At 61.4% G+C, this 25,140-nt stretch overlaps 1 protein-coding gene across 1 annotated transcript in view; it reads right to left on the reverse strand.

The window, feature by feature from the left end:
- LOC133343657 (aryl hydrocarbon receptor nuclear translocator 2-like) overlaps positions 1-25,140 on the reverse strand; it is a 44,662-nt gene extending 19,522 nt beyond the window's left edge. Inside the window, exons 1-6 of the mRNA XM_061553370.1 lie at positions 24,985-25,140; positions 21,119-21,195; positions 19,735-19,869; positions 18,859-18,933; positions 18,287-18,438; positions 2,683-2,764 (exon numbers count right to left, since the gene is read on the reverse strand). Of these exons, the coding sequence (XP_061409354.1) occupies positions 2,683-2,764; positions 18,287-18,438; positions 18,859-18,933; positions 19,735-19,869; positions 21,119-21,193 (519 nt within the window). The 5' untranslated portion in view covers positions 21,194-21,195; positions 24,985-25,140. The remainder of the gene's footprint in view (positions 1-2,682; positions 2,765-18,286; positions 18,439-18,858; positions 18,934-19,734; positions 19,870-21,118; positions 21,196-24,984) is intronic.

Consider the following 25,140-nt stretch of genomic DNA (forward strand, 5'->3'; position numbering starts at 1 on the left):
GAGAGGACGGTGGCCCATCCGGGCGGAGTTTTAAGTGTCACCCCCTCACAGACGCCAACCCCGCAGAGGCAAACCCCGCAGACGCCAACCCCGCAGACGCAAACCCCGCAGACGCCAACCCCGCAGACAGAAACCCCGCAGACGCCAACCCCGCAGACGCCAACCCCGCAGACGCCAACCCCGCAGACGCCAACCCCGCAGACGCCAACCCCGCAGAGGCAAACCCCGCAGACGCCAACCCCGCAGACGCAAACCCCGCAGACGCCAACCCCGCAGAAGGAAACCCCGCAGACGCCAACCCCGCAGACGCCAACCCCGCAGACGCCAACCCCGTAGACGCCAACCCCGCAGACGCAAACCCCGCAGACACAAACCCCGCAGACGCCAACCTCGCAAACGCCAACCCCGCAGACGCCAACCCCGCAGACACAAACCCCGCAGACGCCAACCCCGCAGACGCCAACCCCGCAGACACAAACCCCGCAGACGCCAACCCCGCAGACGCCAACCCCGCAGATGCAAACCCCGCAGACGCCAACCCCGCAGACGCCAACCCCGCAGACGCCAACCCCGCAGACGCAAACCCCGCAGACGCAAACCCCGCAGACGCAAACCCCGCAGACGCCAACCCCGCAGATGCTAACCCCGCAGACGCAAACCCCGCAGACGCCAGCCCCGCAGACGCCAACCCCGCAGACGCCAACCCCGCAGACGCAAACACCGCAGACGCAAACCCCGCAGACGCAAACCCCGCAGACGCCAACCCCGCAGACGCCAACCCCGCAGACGCCAACCCCGCAGACGCAAACCCCACAGACGCAAACCCCGCAGACGCCAACCCCGCAGACGCCAACCCCGCAGACGCCAACCCCGCAGACGCAAACCCCGCAGACGCCAACCCCGCAGACGCAAACCCCACAGACGCAAACCCCACAGATGCAAACCCCGCAGACGCCAACCCCGCAGACGCAAACCCCGCAGACGCAAACCCCACAGATGCAAACCCCGCAGACGCCAACCCCGCAGACGCAAACCCCACAGACGCAAACCCCGCAGACGCAAACCCCGCAGACGCAAACCCCGCAGACGCCAACCCCGCAGACGCAAACCCCGCAGACGCCAACCCCGCAGACACCAACCCCACAGATGCAAACCCCGCAGACGCAAACCCCGCAGACGCAAACCCCACAGACGCAAACCCCGCAGACGCCAACCCCGCAGACACAAACCCCGCAGACGCAAACCCCACAGACGCAAACCCCGCAGACGCAAACCCCGCAGACGCCAACCCCGCAGACACAAACCCCGCAGACGCAAACCCCACAGACGCCAACCCCGCAGACGCAAACCCCGCAGACGCCAACCCCGCAGACGCAAACCCCGCAGACGCAAACCCCGCAGACGCAAACCCCACAGACGCAAACCCCGCAGACGCCAACCCCGCAGACACAAACCCCGCAGACGCAAACCCCACAGACGCAAACCCCGCAGACGCAAACCCCACAGACGCAAACCCCACAGACGCAAACCCCGCAGACGCAAACCCCGCAGACGCCAACCCCGCAGACGCCAACCCCGCAGACGCAAACCCCGCAGACGCCAACCCCGCAGACACAAACCCCGCAGACGCAAACCCCGCAGATGCAAACCCCGCAGACGCCAACCCCGCAGACGCAAACCCCGCAGACGCCAACCCCGCAGACGCAAACCCCGCAGACGCAAACCCCGCAGACGCAAACCCCGCAGACGCAAACCCCGCAGACGCCAACCCCGCAGACGCAAACCCCGCAGACGCAAACCCCGCAGACGCAAACCCCGCAGACGCAAACCCCACAGACGCAAACCCCGCAGACGCCAACCCCGCAGACACAAACCCCGCAGACAAAACCCCGCAGACGCAAACCCCGCAGACGCCAACCCCGCAGACACAAACCCCGCAGACACAAACCCCACAGACGCAAACCCCGCAGACGCAAACCCCGCAGACGCCAACCCCGCAGACACAAACCCCGCAGACGCAAACCCCGCAGACACAAACCCCGCAGACACAAACCCCGCAGACGCAAACCCCACAGACGCCAACCCCGCAGACACAAACCCCGCAGACGCAAACCCCGCAGACGCAAACCCCGCAGACGCCAACCCCGCAGACACAAACCCCGCAGACACAAACCCCACAGACGCAAACCCCGCAGACGCAAACCCCACAGACGCCAACCCCGCAGACGCCAACCCCGCAGACGCCAACCCCGCAGACGCAAACCCCGCAGACGCCAACCCCGCAGACGCCAACCCCGCAGACGCCAACCCCGCAAACGCAAACCCCACAGACGCAAACCCCGCAGACGCAAACCCCGCAGACGCCAACCCCGCAGACGCCAACCCCGCAGACGCCAACCCCGCAGACGCAAACCCCACAGACGCCAACCCCGCAGACGCAAACCCCGCAGATGCAAACCCCGCAGACGCCAACCCCGCAGACGCAAACCCCGCAGACGCCAACCCCGCAGACGCCAACCCCGCAGACGCAAACCCCACAGACGCCAACCCCGCAGACGCAAACCCCGCAGACGCCAACCCCGCAGACGCCAACCCCGCAGACGCAAACCCCACAGACGCAAACCCCGCAGACACAAACCCCGCAGACGCACAACTCAGAGAGTGGGAGACACAAAGCTGCACCTGTGAGTGCTCGAAGCCCAGGCCGTCGCGCCCCGGCCCCGACTCCAACTCGGCCGTTCCTCCCCCTTGCTGCAGCTGGCGGCTGCCGGGACCGGGCAAAGATGGGGAGAGATGGGGGAGATGGGGAGAGACGGGAGAGATGGGGGAGAGATGGGGAAGATGGGGAGAGACGGGAGAGATGGGGAAGATGGGGAGAGATGGGAGAGATCGGGGAGAGACGGGAGAGATGGGGAGAGATGGGGAGAGATGGGGGAGAGATGGGGAGAGATGGGGAGAGATGGGGAGAGATGGGGAGAGATGGGGGCGAGATGGGGGAGATGGGGAGAGATGGGGGAGATGGGGAGAGATGGGGAGAGATGGGGGAGACCGGGGAGAGATGGGAGAGATGGGGAGAGCTGGGGGAGATGGGGAGAGATGGGGAGAGATGGGGAGAGATGGGGGAGATGGGGAGAGATGTGGAGAGATGGGGGAGACCGGGGAGAGATGGGGGAGATTGGGAGAGATGGGGGAGATGGGGAGAGATGGGGAGAGATGGGGGAGACCGGGGAGAGATGGGGGAGATGGGGAGAGATGGGGAGAGATGGGGGAGATGGGGAGAGGTGGGAGAGATGAGGAGAGATGGGGGAGATGGGGAGAGATGGGGGAGATGGGGAGAGATGGGGGAGATGGGAAGAGATGGGGAGAGACGGGAGAGATGGGGAGAGATGGGGAGAGACGGGAGAGATGGGGAGAGATGGGGAGAGATGGGGAGAGATAGGAGAGATGGGGAGAGATGGGGGAGATGGGGAGAGATGGGGAGACCGCAGGGGGTGGGAGAGACGGGGGATGAACATCTGGACGTACGTGGAGGCTCCAGTTTGTGCAGAATGCAGCTGCCCGCATGAGCGGGCGGGTTAGCTGAATGGCTGCCGGTCCGCTTCCACATCCAATTCAAGTTCGCTGCTCTCCGAACCGACGAAGCGCTGCACGGCTTGGCCCCTATCTACCTCCAAAGCCGCGTCTCCCTCCAGTCCCCAGGTACACTCAGGTACACCCAGGCACACTCAGGTACACTCAGGCACACTCAGGTACACTCAGGCACACTCAAGTACACCCAGGTACACTCAGGTACACCCAGGCACACTCAGATACACTCAGGCACACTCAGGCACACTCAGGTACACCCAGGCACACTCAGGTACACCCAGGCACACTCAGGTACACTCAGGTACACTCAGGTACACCCAGGTACACTCAGGTACACCCAGGCACACTCAGGTACACCCAGGTACACTCACGTACACCCAGGCACACTCAGGTACACTCAGGCACACTCAGGTACACCCAGGTACACTCAGGTACACTCAGGCACACCCAGGCACACTCAGGTACACTCAGGCACACTCAGGTACACTCAGGCACACTCAGGCACACCCAGGTACACTCAGGTACACCCAGGTACACTCAGGTACACCCAGGCACACTCAGGCACACCCAGGTACACTCAGGCACACTCAGGCACACTCAGGTACACCCAGGTACACTCAGGCACACTCAGGTACACCCAGGCACACTCAGGTACACTCAGGCACACCCAGGTACACTCAGGTACAGCCAGGTACACTCAGGTACACCCAGGCACACTCAGGTACACTCAGGCACACTCAGCCACACCCAGGTACACTCAGGTACACCCATGCACACTCAGGTACACTCAGGCACACTCAGGCACACCCAGGTACACTCAGGTACACTCAGGCACACTCAGGTACACCCAGGTACACTCAGGCACACTCAGGTACACTCAGGTACACTCAGGCACACTCAGGTACACCCAGACACACTCAGGTACACCCAGGCACACTCAGGTACACCTAGGCACACTCAGGCACACTCAGGTACACCCAGGCACACTCAGGTACACTCAAGCACACCCAGGTACACTCAGGTACACTCAGGTACACCCAGGCACACCCAGGTACACTCAGGTACACTCAGGTACACCCAGGCACACCCAGATACACTCAGGTACACTCAGGCATACCCAGGCACACCCAGGTACACTCAGGTACACTCAGGTACACCCAGGCACACCCAGGTACACTCAGGTACACTCAGACACACTCAGGTACACCCAGGCACACCCAGGCACACTCAAGTACACTCAGGCACACTCAGGCACACTCAGGCACACTCAGGTACACTCAGGCACACTCAGGTACACTCAGGCACACTCAGGCACACTCAGGTACACTCAGGCACACTCAGGTACACTCAGGCACACTCAGGTACACCCAGGTACACTCAGGTACACTCAGGTACACTCAGGCACACTCAGGTACACTCAGGCACACTCAGGCACACTCAGGCACACTCAGGTACACTCAGGCACACTCAGGCACACCCATGCACACTCAGGCACACTCAAGCACACTCAGGTACACTCAGGCACACTCAGGTACACTCAGGTACACCCAGGCACACTCAGGTACACTCAGGTACACCCAGGCACACCCAGGTACACCCAGGTACACCCAGGCACACTCAGGTACACTCAAGCAGCTATGAATGCAGGGACGGCACACGAGGGGGTGGGTGGCCAGCACCACGCCCGTCCGCCTTTGTCTCCCAGTGGCGATGATTTTACCGGTTCAGATCATCGTGCACTGATGCCTACGTTACTTAGGCGACATTGGAACGTGAAATAAATAATGATTGATTGATATGCACGTGTTAGCACAAGCACACCAACACACACTATACCACTGTGATCCCAGAAGGTAAGCAGAACACTGCTTATGTTAATGTCTCCATGGGGGATTGCCTGAGAAGAAGCAGGTGGCCAGGATACGGCAATGCAGCAATGGATTACTGAATCCACTTGTGTGGATCTCTTGAACGTTACCCTCGGAGTGTTACCCTCTCTCACACCTCCACTCATTGCTGGCTCAAGACCCGGTTATTCAAAAAGGTCTCTCCCTCTCTCTCTGATTCTCCCTCTGGTTCATCTCTCTCTCTGTGGCCTCTCTCTGCCCGGTTACTCCTCACCGATTCCCTCCCGCCGTGCGCGCACGACGCTCTGAGCTCTCCGTGCAAGCCCCCCCCCCGCACGAGGCCACGTCACTGGGCTGCGGGTAATCTCTCCGGGGCTTCTCCGCGTCCCTCCCGCGCCCCGGCGTGCCAGGGTCCCTCCCCCTTGAGAAGCGGTCGTGAAGCAGATGGTGAGTGCCAGATGCTACAAATCACATTCGCAAATGTGATTGTCGTGTAGCTATGATCCTGGCCCATGCATCGATAGCTCAACTTTGATGTGCACTTTCATCGCGGGACTGTTGTGTTGTCTTGGTGTGGTCTGGGACTCGTTTTGTGTTGCTGCCTTGCCCAAGATTGCATTTGGGGTTGAAATATCGGCAGGAATTGATGTGCTTATGCGATGTTTTACTTAAATAATTTCTTCATTTTTATTTAGTAACTTGCTTAGCTTTCTACACTTTGCACTCCGACGGTTTGTTTTGCATTGTTTGTTGTTGCAACGTCACAGCTCGTCGGATTTCTTCCAGTCGAAATAAAGATTGTGATTCTGATTCCGTGCGAGCGGGAGAGTGTGCGGGGCTTCGCGACGACGACTCGGGGCGGCCTTGGCCCCCGGGGCCGCGAAGTTCAATTCCCCCCCCACCACCCCCCCCACCACCCCCCCCACCACCCCCCCCCCACCACCCCCCCCCCCCCCCCCCCCCCCCGATAAATCTGAGCGTCACAATCGCAGGAAGCGACCGTCCCGGAGACTCCCGACCGCCGGCTATACGGGCCGCCGTCGTCACGGGCCGCCGTCGTCACGGCAACCAGCCGGCCGTGGCCATGGCAACGGCCCGCATCCTCAGCAGCCACCCACGCACGCGGCGGAGCGGTCTGCGTGAGAACGAGGTCGTGGATCCGGAATCCCGCGGATCCCGACTCCGGGTGTTCCAGCGCGCCGCCCCCAGACCACTCAACCACCCCCGATCCACTCCGTGGTCGATCTCAAGTCACTCACTCACTCACACCCCTCTGACTCTCCTCTCTCATCTCACTCTACGCCTCTCCACTCGCGCTCTCCTGCATCTCCCCTTTGTTCTCACTCTGCTGCATGTTGTGGTGAGATGGACGTGATGGTGTGTGGAAGCTGAGTGTCGTGGTGAGTGGGAGCTGAGTGTCGTGGTGAGTGGGAGCTGAGTGTCATGGTGAGAGGGAGCTGAGTGTCATGGTGAGTGGGAGCTGAGTGACGTGGTGAGAGGGAGCTGAGTGTCGTGGTGAGTGGGAGCTGAGTGTCGTGGTGAGAGGGAGCTGAGTGTCGTGGTGAGAGGGAGCTGAGTGTCGTGGTGAGTGGGAGCTGAGTGACGTGGTGAGAGGGAGCTGAGTGTCGTGGTGAGAGGGAGCTGAGTGTCGTGGTGAGTGGGAGCTGAGTGTCGTGGTGAGTGGGAGCTGAGTGTCGTGGTGAGTGGGAGCTGAGTGTCATGGTGAGAGGGAGCTGAGTGTCATGGTGAGTGGGAGCTGAGTGACGTGGTGAGAGGGAGCTGAGTGTCGTGGTGAGTGGGAGCTGAGTGTCGTGGTGAGAGGGAGCTGAGTGTCGTGGTGAGAGGGAGCTGAGTGTCGTGGTGAGTGGGAGCTGAGTGACGTGGTGAGAGGGAGCTGAGTGTCGTGGTGAGAGGGAGCTGAGTGTCGTGGTGAGAGGGAGCTGAGTGTCGTGGTGAGAGGGAGCTGAGTGTCGTGGTGAGTGGGAGCTGAGTGTCGTGGTGAGTGGGAGCTAAGTGTCGTGGTGAGAGGGAGCTGAGTGTCATGGTGAGAGGGAGCTGAGTGTGGAGGTGAGTGGCAGCTGAGTGTCATGGTGAGAGGGAGCTGAGTGTCGTGGTGAGTGGGAGCTGAGTGTCGTGGTGAGAGGGAGCTGAGTGTGGAGGTGAGTGGGAGCTGAGTGTCGTGGTGAGTGGGAGCTGAGTGTCGTGGTGAGAGGGAGCTGAGTGTCATGGTGAGAGGGAGCTGAGTGTCGTGGTGAGTGGGAGCTGAGTGACGTGGTGAGTGGGAGCTGAGTGTCATGGTGAGAGGGAGTTGAGTGTCGTGGTGAGTGGGAGCTGAGTGACGTGGTGAGAGAGAGCTGAGTGTCATGGTGAGAGGGAGCTGAGTGACGTGGTGAGTGGGAGCTGAGTGTCGTGGTGAGTGGGAGCTGAGTGTCATGGTGAGAGGGAGTTGAGTGTCGTGGTGAGTGGGAGCTGAGTGACGTGGTGAGAGGGAGCTGAGTGTCGTGGTGAAAGGGAGCTGAGTGTCGTGGTGAGAGGGAGCTGAGTGTCGTGGTGAGTGGGAGCTGAGTGACGTGGTGAGAGGGAGCTGAGTGTCGTGGTGAGAGGGAGCTGAGTGTCGTGGTGAGAGGGAGCTGAGTGTGGTGGTGAGAGGGAGCTGAGTGTCGTGGTGAGAGGGAGCTGAGTGTGGAGGTGAGTGGCAGCTGAGTGTCATGGTGAGAGGGAGCTGAGTGTCGTGGTGAGTGGGAGCTGAGTGTCGTGGTGAGTGGGAGCTGAGTGTCATGGTGAGAGGGAGCTGAGTGTCGTGGTGAGTGGGAGCTGAGTGTCGTGGTGAGTGGGAGCTGAGTGTCGTGGTGAGTGGGAGCTGAGTGTCGTGGTGAGAGGGAGCTGAGTGTCATGGTGAGAGGGAGCTGAGTGTCGTGGTGAGTGGGAGCTGAGTGTCGTGGTGAGTGGGAGCTGAGTGTCATGGTGAGAGGGAGCTGAGTGTCGTGGTGAGTGGGAGCTGAGTGTCGTGGTGAGAGGGAGCTGAGTGTCATGGTGAGAGGGAGCTGAGTGTCGTGGTGAGAGGGAGCTGAGTGTGGAGGTGAGTGGCAGCTGAGTGTCATGGTGAGAGGGAGCTGAGTGTCGTGGTGAGTGGGAGCTGAGTGTCGTGGTGAGTGGGAGCTGAGTGTCGTGGTGAGAGGGAGCTGAGTGACGTGGTGAGAGGGAGCTGAGTGTCGTGGTGAGTGGGAGCTGAGTGTCGTGGTGAGAGGGAGCTGAGTGTCGTGGTGAGTAGGAGCTGAGTGACGTGGTGAGAGGGAGCTGAGTGTCGTGGTGAGTGGGAGCTGAGTGACGTGGTGAGAGGGAGCTGAGTGTCGTGGTGAGAGGGAGCTGAGTGTCGTGGTGAGTGGGAGCTGAGTGTCGTGGTGAGTGGGAGCTGAGTGTCGTGGTGAGTGGGAGCTGAGTGTCATGGTGAGAGGGAGCTGAGTGTCATGGTGAGTGGGAGCTGAGTGACGTGGTGAGAGGGAGCTGAGTGTCGTGGTGAGTGGGAGCTGAGTGTCGTGGTGAGAGGGAGCTGAGTGTCGTGGTGAGAGGGAGCTGAGTGTCGTGGTGAGTGGGAGCTGAGTGACGTGGTGAGAGGGAGCTGAGTGTCGTGGTGAGAGGGAGCTGAGTGTCGTGGTGAGAGGGAGCTGAGTGTCGTGGTGAGAGGGAGCTGAGTGTCGTGGTGAGTGGGAGCTGAGTGTCGTGGTGAGTGGGAGCTAAGTGTCGTGGTGAGAGGGAGCTGAGTGTCATGGTGAGAGGGAGCTGAGTGTGGAGGTGAGTGGCAGCTGAGTGTCATGGTGAGAGGGAGCTGAGTGTCGTGGTGAGTGGGAGCTGAGTGTCGTGGTGAGAGGGAGCTGAGTGTGGAGGTGAGTGGGAGCTGAGTGTCGTGGTGAGTGGGAGCTGAGTGTCGTGGTGAGAGGGAGCTGAGTGTCATGGTGAGAGGGAGCTGAGTGTCGTGGTGAGTGGGAGCTGAGTGACGTGGTGAGTGGGAGCTGAGTGTCATGGTGAGAGGGAGTTGAGTGTCGTGGTGAGTGGGAGCTGAGTGACGTGGTGAGAGAGAGCTGAGTGTCATGGTGAGAGGGAGCTGAGTGACGTGGTGAGTGGGAGCTGAGTGTCGTGGTGAGTGGGAGCTGAGTGTCATGGTGAGAGGGAGTTGAGTGTCGTGGTGAGTGGGAGCTGAGTGACGTGGTGAGAGGGAGCTGAGTGTCGTGGTGAAAGGGAGCTGAGTGTCGTGGTGAGAGGGAGCTGAGTGTCGTGGTGAGTGGGAGCTGAGTGACGTGGTGAGAGGGAGCTGAGTGTCGTGGTGAGAGGGAGCTGAGTGTCGTGGTGAGAGGGAGCTGAGTGTGGTGGTGAGAGGGAGCTGAGTGTCGTGGTGAGAGGGAGCTGAGTGTGGAGGTGAGTGGCAGCTGAGTGTCATGGTGAGAGGGAGCTGAGTGTCGTGGTGAGTGGGAGCTGAGTGTCGTGGTGAGTGGGAGCTGAGTGTCATGGTGAGAGGGAGCTGAGTGTCGTGGTGAGTGGGAGCTGAGTGTCGTGGTGAGTGGGAGCTGAGTGTCGTGGTGAGTGGGAGCTGAGTGTCGTGGTGAGAGGGAGCTGAGTGTCATGGTGAGAGGGAGCTGAGTGTCGTGGTGAGTGGGAGCTGAGTGTCGTGGTGAGTGGGAGCTGAGTGTCATGGTGAGAGGGAGCTGAGTGTCGTGGTGAGTGGGAGCTGAGTGTCGTGGTGAGAGGGAGCTGAGTGTCATGGTGAGAGGGAGCTGAGTGTCGTGGTGAGAGGGAGCTGAGTGTGGAGGTGAGTGGCAGCTGAGTGTCATGGTGAGAGGGAGCTGAGTGTCGTGGTGAGTGGGAGCTGAGTGTCGTGGTGAGTGGGAGCTGAGTGTCGTGGTGAGAGGGAGCTGAGTGACGTGGTGAGAGGGAGCTGAGTGTCGTGGTGAGTGGGAGCTGAGTGTCGTGGTGAGAGGGAGCTGAGTGTCGTGGTGAGAGGGAGCTGAGTGTGGAGGTGAGTGGCAGCTGAGTGTCATGGTGAGAGGGAGCTGAGTGTGGTGGTGAGAGGGAGCTGAGTGTCGTGGTGAGTGGGAGCTGAGTGTCGTGGTGAGAGGGAGCTGAGTGTCGTGGTGAGAGGGAGCTGAGTGTCGTGGTGAGAGGGAGCTGAGTGTCGTGGTGAGTGGGAGCTGAGTGTGAGGTGAGTGGCAGCTGAGTGTCATGGTGAGAGGGAGCTGAGTGTCGTGGTGAGAGGGAGCTGAGTGTCGTGGGTGAGTGGGAGCTGAGTGTCGTGGTGAGAGGGAGCTGAGTGTCGTGGTGAGAGGGAGCTGAGTGTGGAGGTGAGTGGCAGCTGAGTGTCATGGTGAGAGGGAGCTGAGTGTCGTGGTGAGTGGGAGCTGAGTGTCGTGGTGAGAGGGAGCTGAGTGTGGTGGTGAGAGGGAGCTGAGTGTCATGGTGAGTGGGAGCTGAGTGTGGAGGTGAGTGGCAGCTGAGTGTCATGGTGAGAGGGAGCTGAGTGTCGTGGTGAGAGGGAGCTGAGTGTCGTGGTGAGAGGGAGCTGAGTGTGGAGGTGAGTGGCAGCTGAGTGTCATGGTGAGAGGGAGCTGAGTGTCGTGGTGAGTGGGAGCTGAGTGTCGTGGTGAGTGGGGAGCTGAGTGTCGTGGTGAGAGGGAGCTGAGTGTCATGGTGAGAGGGAGCTGAGTGTCGTGGTGAGTGGGAGCTGAGTGTCGTGGTGAGAGGGAGCTGAGTGTCGTGGTGAGAGGGAGCTGAGTGTGGAGGTGAGTGGCAGCTGAGTGTCATGGTGAGAGGGAGCTGAGTGTCGTGGTGAGTGGGAGCTGAGTGTCGTGGTGAGAGGGAGCTGAGTGTGGTGGTGAGAGGGAGCTGAGTGTCATGGTGAGTGGGAGCTGAGTGTGGAGGTGAGTGGCAGCTGAGTGTCATGGTGAGAGGGAGCTGAGTGTCGTGGTGAGAGGGAGCTGAGTGTCGTGGTGAGAGGGAGCTGAGTGTGGAGGTGAGTGGCAGCTGAGTGTCATGGTGAGAGGGAGCTGAGTGTCGTGGTGAGTGGGAGCTGAGTGTCGTGGTGAGTGGGAGCTGAGTGTCGTGGTGAGAGGGAACTGAGTGTCATGGTGAGAGGGAGCTGAGTGTCGTGGTGAGTGGGAGCTGAGTGTCGTGGTGAGAGGGAGCTGAGTGTCGTGGTGAGAGGGAGCTGAGTGTCGTGGTGAGAGGGAGCTGAGTGTCATGGTGAGAGGGAGCTGAGTGTCGTGGTGAGTGGGAGCTGAGTGTCGTGGTGAGAGGGAGCTGAGTGTCATGGTGAGAGGGAGCTGAGTGTCGTGGTGAGTGGGAGCTGAGTGTCGTGGTGAGAGGGAGCTGAGTGTCATGGTGAGAGGGAGCTGAGTGTCGTGGTGAGAGGGAGCTGAGTGTGGAGGTGAGTGGCAGCTGAGTGTCATGGTGAGAGGGAGCTGAGTGTCGTGGTGAGTGGGAGCTGAGTGTCGTGGTGAGTGGGAGCTGAGTGTCGTGGTGAGAGGGAGCTGAGTGACGTGGTGAGAGGGAGCTGAGTGTCGTGGTGAGTGGGAGCTGAGTGTCGTGGTGAGAGGGAGCTGAGTGTCGTGGTGAGAGGGAGCTGAGTGTGGAGGTGAGTGGCAGCTGAGTGTCATGGTGAGAGGGAGCTGAGTGTGGTGGTGAGAGGGAGCTGAGTGTCGTGGTGAGTGGGAGCTGAGTGTCGTGGTGAGAGGGAGCTGAGTGTCGTGGTGAGAGGGAGCTGAGTGTCGTGGTGAGAGGGAGCTGAGTGTCGTGGTGAGTGGGAGCTGAGTGTGGAGGTGAGTGGCAGCTGAGTGTCATGGTGAGAGGGAGCTGAGTGTCGTGGTGAGAGGGAGCTGAGTGTCGTGGTGAGTGGGAGCTGAGTGTCGTGGTGAGAGGGAGCTGAGTGTCGTGGTGAGAGGGAGCTGAGTGTGGAGGTGAGTGGCAGCTGAGTGTCATGGTGAGAGGGAGCTGAGTGTCGTGGTGAGTGGGAGCTGAGTGTCGTGGTGAGAGGGAGCTGAGTGTGGTGGTGAGAGGGAGCTGAGTATCATGGTGAGTGGGAGCTGAGTGTGGAGGTGAGTGGCAGCTGAGTGTCATGGTGAGAGGGAGCTGAGTGTCGTGGTGAGAGGGAGCTGAGTGTCGTGGTGAGAGGGAGCTGAGTGTGGAGGTGAGTGGCAGCTGAGTGTCATGGTGAGAGGGAGCTGAGTGTCGTGGTGAGTGGGAGCTGAGTGTCGTGGTGAGTGGGAGCTGAGTGTCGTGGTGAGAGGGAGCTGAGTGTCATGGTGAGAGGGAGCTGAGTGTCGTGGTGAGTGGGAGCTGAGTGTCGTGGTGAGAGGGAGCTGAGTGTCGTGGTGAGAGGGAGCTGAGTGTGGAGGTGAGTGGCAGCTGAGTGTCATGGTGAGAGGGAGCTGAGTGTCGTGGTGAGTGGGAGCTGAGTGTCGTGGTGAGAGGGAGCTGAGTGTGGTGGTGAGAGGGAGCTGAGTGTCATGGTGAGTGGGAGCTGAGTGTGGAGGTGAGTGGCAGCTGAGTGTCATGGTGAGAGGGAGCTGAGTGTCGTGGTGAGAGGGAGCTGAGTGTCGTGGTGAGAGGGAGCTGAGTGTGGAGGTGAGTGGCAGCTGAGTGTCATGGTGAGAGGGAGCTGAGTGTCGTGGTGAGTGGGAGCTGAGTGTCGTGGTGAGTGGGAGCTGAGTGTCATGGTGAGAGGGAGCTGAGTGTCATGGTGAGAGGGAGCTGAGTGTCGTGGTGAGTGGGAGCTGAGTGTCATGGTGAGAGGGAGCTGAGTGTCATGGTGAGTGGGAGCTGAGTGTGGAGGTGAGTGGCAGCTGAGTGTCATGGTGAGAGGGAGCTGAGTGTCGTGGTGAGAGGGAGCTGAGTGTCGTGGTGAGAGGGAGCTGAGTGTGGAGGTGAGTGGCAGCTGAGTGTCATGGTGAGAGGGAGCTGAGTGTCGTGGTGAGTGGGAGCTGAGTGTCGTGGTGAGTGGGAGCTGAGTGTCGTGGTGAGAGGGAACTGAGTGTCATGGTGAGAGGGAGCTGAGTGTCGTGGTGAGTGGGAGCTGAGTGTCGTGGTGAGAGGGAGCTGAGTGTCGTGGTGAGAGGGAGCTGAGTGTGGAGGTGAGTGGCAGCTGAGTGTCGTGGTGAGAGGGAGCTGAGTGTGGTGGTGAGAGGGAGCTGAGTGTCATGGTGAGTGGCAGCTGAGTGTCATGGTGAGAGGGAGCTGAGTGTCGTGGTGAGAGGGAGCTGAGTGTGGAGGTGAGTGGCAGCTGAGTGTCGTGGTGAGAGGGAGCTGAGTGTCGTGGTGAGAGGGAGCTGAGTGTCGTGGTGAGAGGGAGCTGAGTGTGGTGGTGAGTGGGAGCTGAGTGTCGTGGTGAGTGGGAGCTGAGTGTCATGGTGAGAGGGAGCTGAGTGTCGTGGTGAGAGGGAGCTGAGTGTGGAGGTGAGTGGCAGCTGAGTGTCGTGGTGAGAGGGAGCTGAGTGTCGTGGTGAGAGGGAGCTGAGTGTGGTGGTGAGTGGGAGCTGAGTGTCGTGGTGAGTGGGAGCTGAGTGTCATGGTGAGAGGGAGCTGAGTGTCGTGGTGAGAGGGAGCTGAGTGTGGAGGTGAGTGGCAGCTGAGTGTCGTGGTGAGAGGGAGCTGAGTGTCGTGGTGAGAGGGAGCTGAGTGTCGTGGTGAGAGGGAGCTGAGTGTGGTGGTGAGTGGGAGCTGAGTGTCGTGGTGAGTGGGAGCTGAGTGTCATGGTGAGAGGAGCTGAGTGTCGTGGTGAGAGGGAGCTGAGTGTGGAGGTGAGTGGCAGCTGAGTGTCGTGGTGAGTGGGAGCTGAGTGTCGTGGTGAGAGGGAGCTGAGTGTCGTGGTGAGAGGGAGCTGAGTGTGGTGGTGAGAGGGAGCTGAGTGTCATGGTGAGTGGCAGCTGAGTGTCATGGTGAGAGGGAGCTGAGTGTCGTGGTGAGTGGCAGCTGAGTGTCATGGTGAGAGGGAGCTGAGTGTCGTGGTGAGAGGGAGCTGAGTGACGTGGTGAGTGGGAGCTGAGTGTCATGGTGAGAGGGAGCTGAGTGACGTGGTGAGTGGGAGCTGAGTGTCGTGGTGAGAGGGAGCTGAGTGACGTGGTGAGTGGGAGCTGAGTGTCGTGGTGAGTGGGAGCTGAGTGACGTGGTGAGTAGGAGCTGAGTGACGTGGTGAGAGGGAGCTGAGTGACGTGGTGAGTGGGAGCTGAGTGTCGTGGTGAGTGGGAGCTGAGTGTCATGGTGAGAGGGAGCTGAGTGTCGTGGTAAGAGGGAGCTGAGTGACGTGGTGAGAAGGAGCTGAGTGTCGTGGTGAGAGGGAGCTGAGTGTCGTGGTGAGAGGGAGCTGAGTGACGTGGTGAGAGGGAGCTGAGTGACGTGGTCAGTGGGAGCTGAGTGACGTGGTGAGTGGGAGCTGAGTGTCGTGGTGAGTGGGAGCTGAGTGTCGTGTTAAGAGGGAGCTGAGTGACGTGGTGAGAGGGAGCTGAGTGTCATGGTGAGTGGGAGCTGAGTGTCATGGTGAGAGGGAGCTGAGTGACGTGGTGAGTGGGAGCTGAGTGTCGTGGTGAGAGGGAGCTGAGTGTCATGGTGAGTGGGAGCTGAGTGTCGTGGTGAGAGGGAGCTGAGTGACGTGGTGAGAGGGAGCTGAGTGACGTGGTGAGAGGGAGCTGAGTGACGTGGTGAGAGAGAGCTGAGTGACGTGGTGAGTGGGAGCTGAGTGACGTGGTGAGAGGGAGCTGAGTGATGTGGTGAGAGGGAGCTGAGTGACGTGGTGAGAGGGAGCTGAGTGTCGTGGTGAGAGGGAGCTGAGTGACGTGGTGAGTGGGAGCTGAGTGACGTGGTGAGTGGGAGCTGAGTGACGTGGTGAGAGGGAGCTGAGTGACGTGGTGAAAGGGAGCTGAGTGACGTGGTGAGAGGGAGCTGAGTGACGTGTTGAGTGGGAGCTGAGTGACGTGGTGAGTGGGAGCTGAGTGACGTGGTGAGAGGGAGCTGAGTGACGTGGTGAGAGGGAGCTGAGTGTCGTGGTGAGAGGGAGCTGAGTGACGTGGTGAGCGGGAGCTGAGTGACGTGGTGAGTGGGAGCTGAGTGACGTGGTGAGAGGGAGCTGAGTGACGTGGTGAGAGGGAGCTGAGTGACGTGGTGAGTGGGAGCTGAGTGTCGTGGTGAGAGGGAGCTGAGTGTCATGGTGAGTGGGAGCTGAGTGACGTGGTGAGAGGTAGCTGAGTGTGTTGGTGAGTGGGAGCTGAGTGTCGTGGTGAGAGGGAGCTGAGTGTCGTGGTGAGAGGGAGCTGAGTGTGTTGGTGAGAGGGAGCTGAGTGTCGTGGTGAGAGGGAGCTGAGTGTGTTGGTGAGAGGGAGCTGAGTGACGTGGTGAGTGGGAGCTGAGTGTCGTGGTGAGAGGGAGCTGAGTGACGTGGTGAGTGGTGAGTGTCGTGGTGAGAGGGAGCTGAGTGACGTGGTGAGTGGGAGCTGAGTGTCGTGGTGAGAGGGAGCTGAGTGTCATGGTGAGAGGGAGCTGAGTGACGTGGTGAGTGGTGAGTGTCGTGGTGAGAGGGAGCGGAGTGTCGTGGTGAGTGGTGAGTGTCGTGGTGAGAGGGAGCTGAGTGACGTGGTGAGTAGGAGCTGAGTGACGTGGTGAGAGGGAGCTGAGTGACGTGGTGAGTGGGAGCTGAGTGTCGTGGTGAGTGGGAGCTGAGTGTCATGGTGAGAGGGAGCTGAGTGTCGTGGTAAGAGGGAGCTGAGTGACGTGGTGAGAGGGAGCTGAGTGTCGTGGTGAGAGGGAGCTGAGTGACGTGGTGAGAGGGAGCTGAGTGACGTGGTGAGAGGGAGCTGAGTGACGTGGTCAGTGGGAGCTGAGTGACGTGGTGAGTGGGAGCTGAGTGTCGTGGTGAGTGGGAGCTGAGTGTCGTGTTAAGAGGGAGCTGAGTGACGTGGTGAGAGGGAGCTGAGTGTCATGGTGAGTGGGAGCTGAGTGTCATGGTGAGAGGGAGCTGAGTGACGTGGTGAGTGGGAGCTGAGTGTCGTGGTGAGAGGGAGCTGAGTGTCATGGTGAGTGGGAGCTGAGTGTCGTGGTGAGAGGGAGCTGAGTGACGTGGTGAGAGGGAGCTGAGTGACGTGGTGAGAGGGAGCTGAGTGACGTGGTGAGAGAGAGCTGAGTGACGTGGTGAGTGGGAGCTGAGTGACGTGGTGAGAGGGAGCTGAGTGATGTGGTGAGAGGGAGCTGAGTGACGTGGTGAGAGGGAGCTGAGTGTCGTGGTGAGAGGGAGCTGAGTGACGTGGTGAGTGGGAGCTGAGTGACGTGGTGAGTGGGAGCTGAGTGACGTGGTGAGAGGGAGCTGAGTGACGTGGTGAAAGGGAGCTGAGTGACGTGGTGAGAGGGAGCTGAGTGACGTGTTGAGTGGGAGCTGAGTGACGTGGTGAGTGGGAGCTGAGTGACGTGGTGAGAGGGAGCTGAGTGACGTGGTGAGAGGGAGCTGAGTGTCGTGGTGAGAGGGAGCTGAGTGACGTGGTGAGTGGGAGCTGAGTGACGTGGTGAGTGGGAGCTGAGTGACGTGGTGAGAGGGAGCTGAGTGACGTGGTGAGAGGGAGCTGAGTGACGTGGTGAGTGGGAGCTGAGTGTCGTGGTGAGAGGGAGCTGAGTGTCATGGTGAGTGGGAGCTGAGTGACGTGGTGAGAGGTAGCTGAGTGTGTTGGTGAGTGGGAGCTGAGTGTCGTGGTGAGAGGGAGCTGAGTGTCGTGGTGAGAGGGAGCTGAGTGTGTTGGTGAGAGGGAGCTGAGTGTCGTGGTGAGAGGGAGCTGAGTGTGTTGGTGAGAGGGAGCTGAGTGACGTGGTGAGTGGGAGCTGAGTGTCGTGGTGAGAGGGAGCTGAGTGACGTGGTGAGTGGTGAGTGTCGTGGTGAGAGGGAGCTGAGTGACGTGGTGAGTGGGAGCTGAGTGTCGTGGTGAGAGGGAGCTGAGTGTCATGGTGAGAGGGAGCTGAGTGACGTGGTGAGTGGTGAGTGTCGTGGTGAGAGGGAGCGGAGTGTCGTGGTGAGTGGTGAGTGTCGTGGTGAGAGGGAGCTGAGTGACGTGGTGAGTGACAGCACGAGGCAGCACCCCGCCCCCTCGTCCTCGCCTCCCGTGACCCCGTGACCCCATCTCCCGCCCGACAGACAGAGCGAGGCCCCGCGCGGGCGCCGCGTGGAGGGCCCAGCGCGGCGCTTCCTGCCATTGTGGCTCCAGCGGCCGAGACGGCGGCCAACTTTCCTCCCGCTCGCCGGGTCGCTGGCGTGTGGGCGGACGGGCGAGCGGACGGGCGAGCGCGTGGGAGGGAGGGCGAGCGGGAGCGTGGGAGAGCGAGCGCGTGGGAGGGTGAGCAGGCACGGCAGGTGGGAAGGCGAGCGAACGGGCGAGGGAGTGGTGAGTGGCTGGGTAGCTGAGCGGATGCGCGGGCGAGTGGGGAGACGAGGGCGATGGGGGAGATTGAGGCGTGCGAGGGCAGAAGGGCGAATCTGCGCACTGCATGATGGGAGCACTGACACGAGGGCGAGCGGGGAGCTGGGGCGAGTGCAGAGTGTCAGGCGGGGCGTATGGGCGGACGGGCGAGCACGAGGGCACAGGTGAGAGGGTGAGAGGGCGAGGGGGGCAAGCAGAGGGACAACTAAAGTGTAGGCGACCAGGCGATCGGGGAGGCGAGTAGGAGGAAGGGTGTGCTCGTGGGTGAGCAAGTGGACGTGAGCGGGCGAGTTCATGGGAGTGCGAGTGGGTGAACTCGTGGGTGAGTGAGCAGACAGGCAAGCGAGCGAGTGGGAGGGCGAGTGGGCTGATGAGCGAGCGTGTGGGCGAGTGGAGGGAGCGAGCGGGCGCACTCACTTGACGTTGGTGTTGGTGCACACGATGTACTCCACCTCGTCGGAGTAGGGGTTCTGGAATGTGAAGCTGCTCGTGCGCAGCCAGACCCACTCGCGGCCCTTGCTGCGGAAGCGGAACATCACCGACAGCACCTGCCCCTTGAGCTTCAGCACCTGCACCACGCACGCATGGCGACACGAGGCAAAGCTCCCCCGTGTAGCCTTAACAGACTTTTGGGGCAAGTGCCTTCCTTTTTTTTCCCTTCCCCGCACCTCCGACTAGCACGGCTGCCTCTGTACGTTGGGAGAGAAGCTCAACATACATACGGCACGGGCACAAGTAGCACTTTTGCTGCTGCTGTTGCTATTGTCAGTTCTGATACTTGTGCTCCTACTAATGCTGCTATTGCAATTGCTACTTCTGATACTTATGCTCCTACTAATGCTGCTGCTGCTGTTGCTATTGCTACTTCTGATACTTGTGCTCCTACTAATGCTGCTGCTGCTGTTGCTATTGCTACTTCTGATACTTGTGCTCCTACTAATGCTGCTGCTGCTGCAGCTGCTGCTGTAGCAGCAGAAGCAGCGGCTCACCTGCTGGAAGCTGTCGCGCACGTGGCTCTGATCCTCCGGGTGGCAGAATCCGACGGGATCCTTGCCGAGCAGCTCCTGACATCGCACAGTGCACGACGTCATCGCCAGTGGTGGTGTGACGTGTGGTGTGATGTGTGTGGTGGTGTGTGTGGTGGTGTGACGTGTGGTGTGACGTGTGTGGTGGGGTGTGTGGTGGTGTGACGTGTGGTGTGACGTGTGTGGTGGGGTGTGTGGTGGTGTGACGTGTGTGGTGGTGTGACGTGTGGTGTGACGTGTGTGGTGGTGTGACGTGTGGTGTGACGTGTGTGGTGGCGTGATGTGTGTGGTGGGGTGTGTGGTGGTGTGACGTGTGTGGTGGTGTGACATGTGGTGTGACGTGTGTGGTGGTGTGACGTGTGGTGTGACGTGCGTGGTGGTGTGACGTCTGTGGTGGTGTGACGTGTGGTGTGACGTGTGTGGTGGTGTGACGTGTGTGGTGGTGTGACGTGTGTGGTGGTGTGACGTGTGGTGTGACGTGTGTGGTGGTGTGACGTGTGGTGTGACGTGTGTGGTGGTGTGACGTGTGGTGTGACGTGTGGTGGTGTGTGCAGTGGTGTGACGTGTGTGGTGGTGTGACGTCTGCGGTGGTGTGACGTGTGTGGTGGTGTGACGTGTGTGGTGGTGTGACGTGTACGGTGGTGTGACGTGTGCGGTGGTGTGACGTGTGCGGTGGTGTGACGTGTGCGGTGGTGTGTGTGGTGGTATGACGTGTGCGGTGGTGTGACATGTGCGGTGGTGTGACGTGTGCGGTGGTGTGACGTGTGCGGTGGTGTGACATGTGCGGTGGTGACGTGTGTGGTGGTGTGACGCGGGGGGGGGGGTGGCACCGGTCCCCACCTGCGGCTGGTACCCCAGCACCCCGGAGCAGCGGTGGTCCACGAAGGTGAAGGCGCCGTCGATGTTGTGGCGGGAGATGAACTCGGAGGGCAGCGAGCTGGCCGCCATGTCCCCGCAGTTTGGTGAGCTCGTCACCTGCACGCGAGAATTTAAGACTCCCGGGGTCAGGACCCTGCAGTGTACGTCACGTGAGCCCCCAGGGTACCGATTCTGTTACAGCATCACGACGCCACGCACTCCTGGACCCCAGGCTGCAATCGCTCCGTCACTCGCCCCGGTGAAGCGCGCACCCCGCATCTAAACGCCCAGATGTCATCACTGGACACGGGCGGCCGCTCTCTGCCCCCCCCCCCCCCCACATCCACCGCACAGCTGGCAGTCGGCTCCAGGGCGACGCGGCAACAGCTGCGATGCTCAACGAGAACAACTAAACACACGCGCGCGGACATCTGGAGCGGCGGTCGGTGCTCCTCCTCGCGCTGCAGCCCCGGCTCTGGGCGCGGGGCCGCGCGAGAGCTCTTGGCGCCTCTCTCTGCCCGGTTGCCGGGGCAGCACCCGGCTGTGTGAGCGCGCACCCCGCGAGGAAGCGGCGCGCCGGCATGCACGCGCCCGCGAGAGTGAGTGTGCCAGTGTGTCCGCGTGCGTGCGTTTGGCCGGATAGAGGGGGTTAAAAGGGCGCGACGCGGGCTAGAGAAGATATGGAGCTGAGTGGACTTGTCGAAGACTGGTACCAGCGGTGTCAAGATCGGCTCGTGAAGGACGCTACTGGAGAGTTGAAGGCGCTCGCCCTCCAGTAACAATGGAGGGCAGAGGAGCGACGCTCACAACAACGAGCAGAGCGGATAAAATGCAGCAAGTTGGCACAGTAGGAGGTACAACTGGTGCATCTGCCATCCATCTCAGTCAACCCATGGGACCTGCAGGGTCTGTCCCGTGACATCCTGCCAGCGAGCCTTCGAGAATTCACGCGGCCTCGAAGTGTACACGGCCTGGCGCAGGCTCCGTGCTGACGTCAACGTCACTTAGTGGCCAATCGCGGTCATTGGTTATTATTGGTGCGTGTACGTGTGTGTGTGAGTGCGTGCTTTTACAGCTTGCACGGTGAGTTGCCAGCAGTGGCACACGCAATGAGTGGGGGGTTCACAACACATGGGCGGCGGGCACAACGTTGGCACGACGTTGGCACACGCGGACCACGAGAGCCTCGCCGCTGGACAAGGGATGGAGACGCCGCCCCAGTGGGTGCCGGGGCACTTTGCACGACGGCTTCATTCCTCACTCAATATGTTCCGGGTCGCTTGTCGACTGGAGTAGGTGCCGCGTGACTATTAGTCTCGGCCCACAGCGAGAGGTCTACTGGATGCGGTGCTCCGTCCGAATTCACCTGGAGGCGGCCGATGGCGACCAGGCAGTACTTGCTCCCTTGCGACGCCTCCGAGTCCTCCTCCGTCATGGTCATGCCTGAGGGGGAGGAGGAGAGGGAAGCCCCCGTCACGCCTCGACGCCACGCGGAACGGCTCTCGCCTGCGCGGAAGGGAGGTGGCGCACCTGCCGCAGACACCTGGCGGAGGAGGCCGGGCACACCGGCTCGCAGCCGACGGATTCACGCGAGATCAGGCGCTCGTGCCGCTCAAGTAAAGCTCCGTACCGAGCGTCGCTGCTCGGCTCCGCGTGGCGAGCGTGACTTGCGGGGCCGACCGACAGGGTAGGATGACTCACGGCGTGGATCGCTCCTCTACAAAACATCATCGCCGAGTCTCGAAATCCCCCGCTGCGTTGGCAAGGGATTTGGCCAACGCCGTCCGAGACGACGAGAGCTCCGCTCAGTGGCGACGAAAAACCCGGAGAGCCCCGCGGCCGCACGAGAGGGCACAGCGCTCGCGAGATCCTCGCCAACCCGACGCGCCGCGCTGCCGTCACGTAGCCCGGGAGGGATTCGGGAGACTCCACGCAGATCTCCACGCGATCCGCCGGCCCTCTGCACTCGAAAGCGCCGGCTCAGAGCCGTCTGCCGCCGACCACAGCTGGCGCGACAACCAGACGAGAGCGAAACGCACTGTCCTGAAGCGGACAGCACGAACACAAAGACAACATTGGCGCGTAGAGCTTGGGACGGGCTCGTCAGACTCGGTGCGCCGCGTTTTGGCCGGAGACATCAAACCGGAGCGTTACCACCGCTGCCCTTGGCGGCGCGAGGGCGCCGGCGACGTGGGGCTGATTTACAGAGCGGGGGGTGGGGGGGGGGGGGGGTCTGGGGGAGGGCGGCATCGCGAGTCCAGGGCCCCACGGTGCGCGGTCGAGGGGGAGGTTTGCAGGGTCGCTCTGCCCGGCCCCCCGCCGTGCCCCGCCGGGGCCGCCTGCTGCGGGGGCTGTCGGGCACGCGGTGGACTCGGCCTCGCCGCTGGGGAGCGGTGGACTCGGCAGCGCCACGGACCCGGGCCACCCGAGTGCGATTCCTGCTCGTGCCCGATAACAATCCCCTAGGTCCACTCGGCCTCAAGTGAATTCCTGGTGCGGTGTGTAAACACTGGGGAGACAAAGGCGGCCGTGTGCGGTGTGACCTGCCCCAACAGTCTGGATTTTGTCGGTTTCTGCAGAATCTCCCAGGATGCGTCATGCCTGTTTCCCCAATGGCGGTGTTTACCACCACACTAGGTACCCATTTAAGGCCGAGTAGACGTAGGGGAAGCCCGGGTCTGCAGACGCCAATCATCACGGACGTTGCCTTTAGCTCAGAATTTAAATCGGGTCACCGGGTTCATTGCGCAACGTGCGAGCCACTGCGCCAGACACCAACACACAACAACACAGACAAAGATCCCCTGTATAGCCTTTATCAGACCCACGGGGCAAGTCCTGTTCGCGAGAACCGATGAAGACTGGCACAGAGCACGAGGGGTGGTGTGGCGAGCACCACGCCCGGCCGCCTTTATCTCCAGATTGCTGATGTTTACAGCACCGGATACTTAAGGCTGAGTCGACCTAGGGGAGGCCCAGGAATGGTGAATTTATTTGTCACCGGTGTTGGCCGCGAGCGGGAATCAAACTCGCGTCTCCTAGCTCGTAGCACAATGTGCTAACCACTGCGCCACCGCTCCCTACACACGCCAGCAAACACAGCTGCACACATCAACAGATACACGCACAACAACACACACACAGCACGTGTCCTCTGACACGCACACACATCGCCACGCATCATGAGATGCGTTATTAAAATACACACGTGTCTGTGCGCGCGTGTGCGTGGGGAGCGGTTCGCGTGTCGCGCTGACGAACCCGGCGACCCGAGTTCGAGTCCCGATCGCGGCCAACACCACTGACCATTACCTGAATCGGTCCAAGGCCTCCCCTAGGTGGACTCAACCTTGAAAATATATAGTACCTGGTGCGTTGTGTAAACATCAGCACTGTGGAGTCGAAGGCGGTCGTTGGAGCACGGTTCTGGCCACACCGATCCCTCGAGCGCTGTGCCGACCTTCGTGGATAGCTACTCGCTAACAGCACTTTCCTCAACAGCCTGCGTTAGCTATATGGGGTGTCTTTGTGTGAGTGTGTGCCTGTGCGGCGCCCTATGAAATTATAAACACATCAAAACAAAGTGACACGAGGCAGCATCGTCAGCTGCGGCGCCCTGGCAGAAAAACAGCAACATTCGCAACTATTCGGGCAGAGGGGAGAGAGGGGAGCAGGGACGGAGGCGGGGGACGAGCGGAGGGAGAAAATAAACGGGAGCAGAGAGACGAGGAGATGGGGAGGGAGACGGGGAGGTGGGGAGGGAGACGGGGGGGGGGGAGACGGGGAGGTGGGGAGGGAGATGGGGGGGAGATGGGAGGGGAGAGACGGGGAGGTGGGGAGAAAGATGGGGGGGGGGAGACGGGGAGGTGGGGAGGGAGATGGGGAGATGGGGGGAAGATGGGGGGGGGGAGATGGGGAGAGAGACCGGGAGGGAGACGGGGAGGTGGGGGGGAGGGAGATAGAGGGGGGAGACGGGGAGGTTGGGAGGGAGATGGGGAGATGGGGGGGAGATGGGGGGGGGGAGACGGGGAGGTGGGGAGGGAGACGGGGGGGGGGGGAGACGGGGAGGTTGGGAGGGAGATGGGGAGATGGGGGGGAGATGGGGGGGGGGAGACGGGGAGGTGGGGAGGGAGACGGGGGGGGGGGGAGACGGGGAGGTTGGGAGGGAGATAGGGAGATGGGGGGGAGATGGGGGGGGGGAGACGGGGAGGTGGGGAGGGAGACGGGGAGATGGGGAGGGAGACGGGGAGGTGGGGGGGGAGGGAGATAGGGGGGGGAGACGGGGAGGTTGGGAGGGAGATGGGGAGATGGGGGGGAGATGGGGGGGGGGGAGACGGGGAGGTGGGGAGGGAGATGGGGAGATGGGGGGGGAGACGGGGAGAGAAAAAGGGGGAGAGGGAAACAGGGCGATGGGGAGGGGGAGGGGTCCGAGGGGGGAAGAGGAGGACAGGAAGAAGCGAATCACGCGAGCGAGGAGAGTTTGGCAGAGTGCGATGCGAGCGCGTGCATCGGTGTGCGCGTGGGGGGAGCGGTGGCGCAGTGATTAGCGCACTGTGCTATGAACCCGGGGTTGACCCAAGTTCGATTCCCGAAAGATGTGATCTAGTCCTGAGCCTCCCGTCGGTCGACTCAACCCTAAATGAGTACCTGACGCGGTGCGTGGCCACACACACCCTCGTCTGCCGTGTCAATCTACATAGGAGCTCTCGAACAGCCCTTGCCACGATATAGTCTGCTCAAGGCTATACGGAAGACCTTCGTATTTTTAGTTTTGTGTGTTTGTGTGCACCTGCAGTTATTGCAGTGGCGGATCCAATGGAGGGGTGGTGGTGGGGGGGGTGAGCCCCCCCCCCCACCACTGCCTCCCCCTTGAGTCCTCGGAAATTGGTATTTTATTGATACAAAAATACCGTGCATGGTTAGAAATCTCACAACACCCGAGCAGGACGCGTGTGCGCGTGTCAGCGTGCACATGGTCGTGTGCGTGTGTTGTGGGGAGCGGTGGCGTAGCGGTTAGCGCATTGAGCGACGAACTCCGGCGGTCCGAGTTCGATTCCCGCTCACGGGCAACAGTAGTGGCCCTCCCCTGGCTCAACTCGGCGTTGACGTTCACACACAGTGCGTCGTGTGTCAACATCGGCACTCGGAGAGAGAGACAAAGGCGGCCGGGCATTGCGTTGGCAAGCTGGCGGCGTGTGGCAGGGCTGCCCTGGGGGCTCTTTAACGTCTCACCGGCGGGCGGCCAGGCCTTGATGTAGCCCGTGCAGTGCACCACGGCGTGCTGCGCCTCGCCCTCCTTCACGGGGCCCAGGCTGTTCCTGCGTGCGGCGGGGACACCGCGTCAGTGCCACCACCTCGTCAACGTCGTCATCATCGCCATCGCCATCA

Source organism: Lethenteron reissneri, chromosome 18 (assembly GCF_015708825.2).
Source record: "Lethenteron reissneri isolate LAM-NWPU_2019-01 chromosome 18, ASM1570882v1, whole genome shotgun sequence".
Taxonomy (NCBI): domain Eukaryota; kingdom Metazoa; phylum Chordata; class Hyperoartia; order Petromyzontiformes; family Petromyzontidae; genus Lethenteron; species Lethenteron reissneri.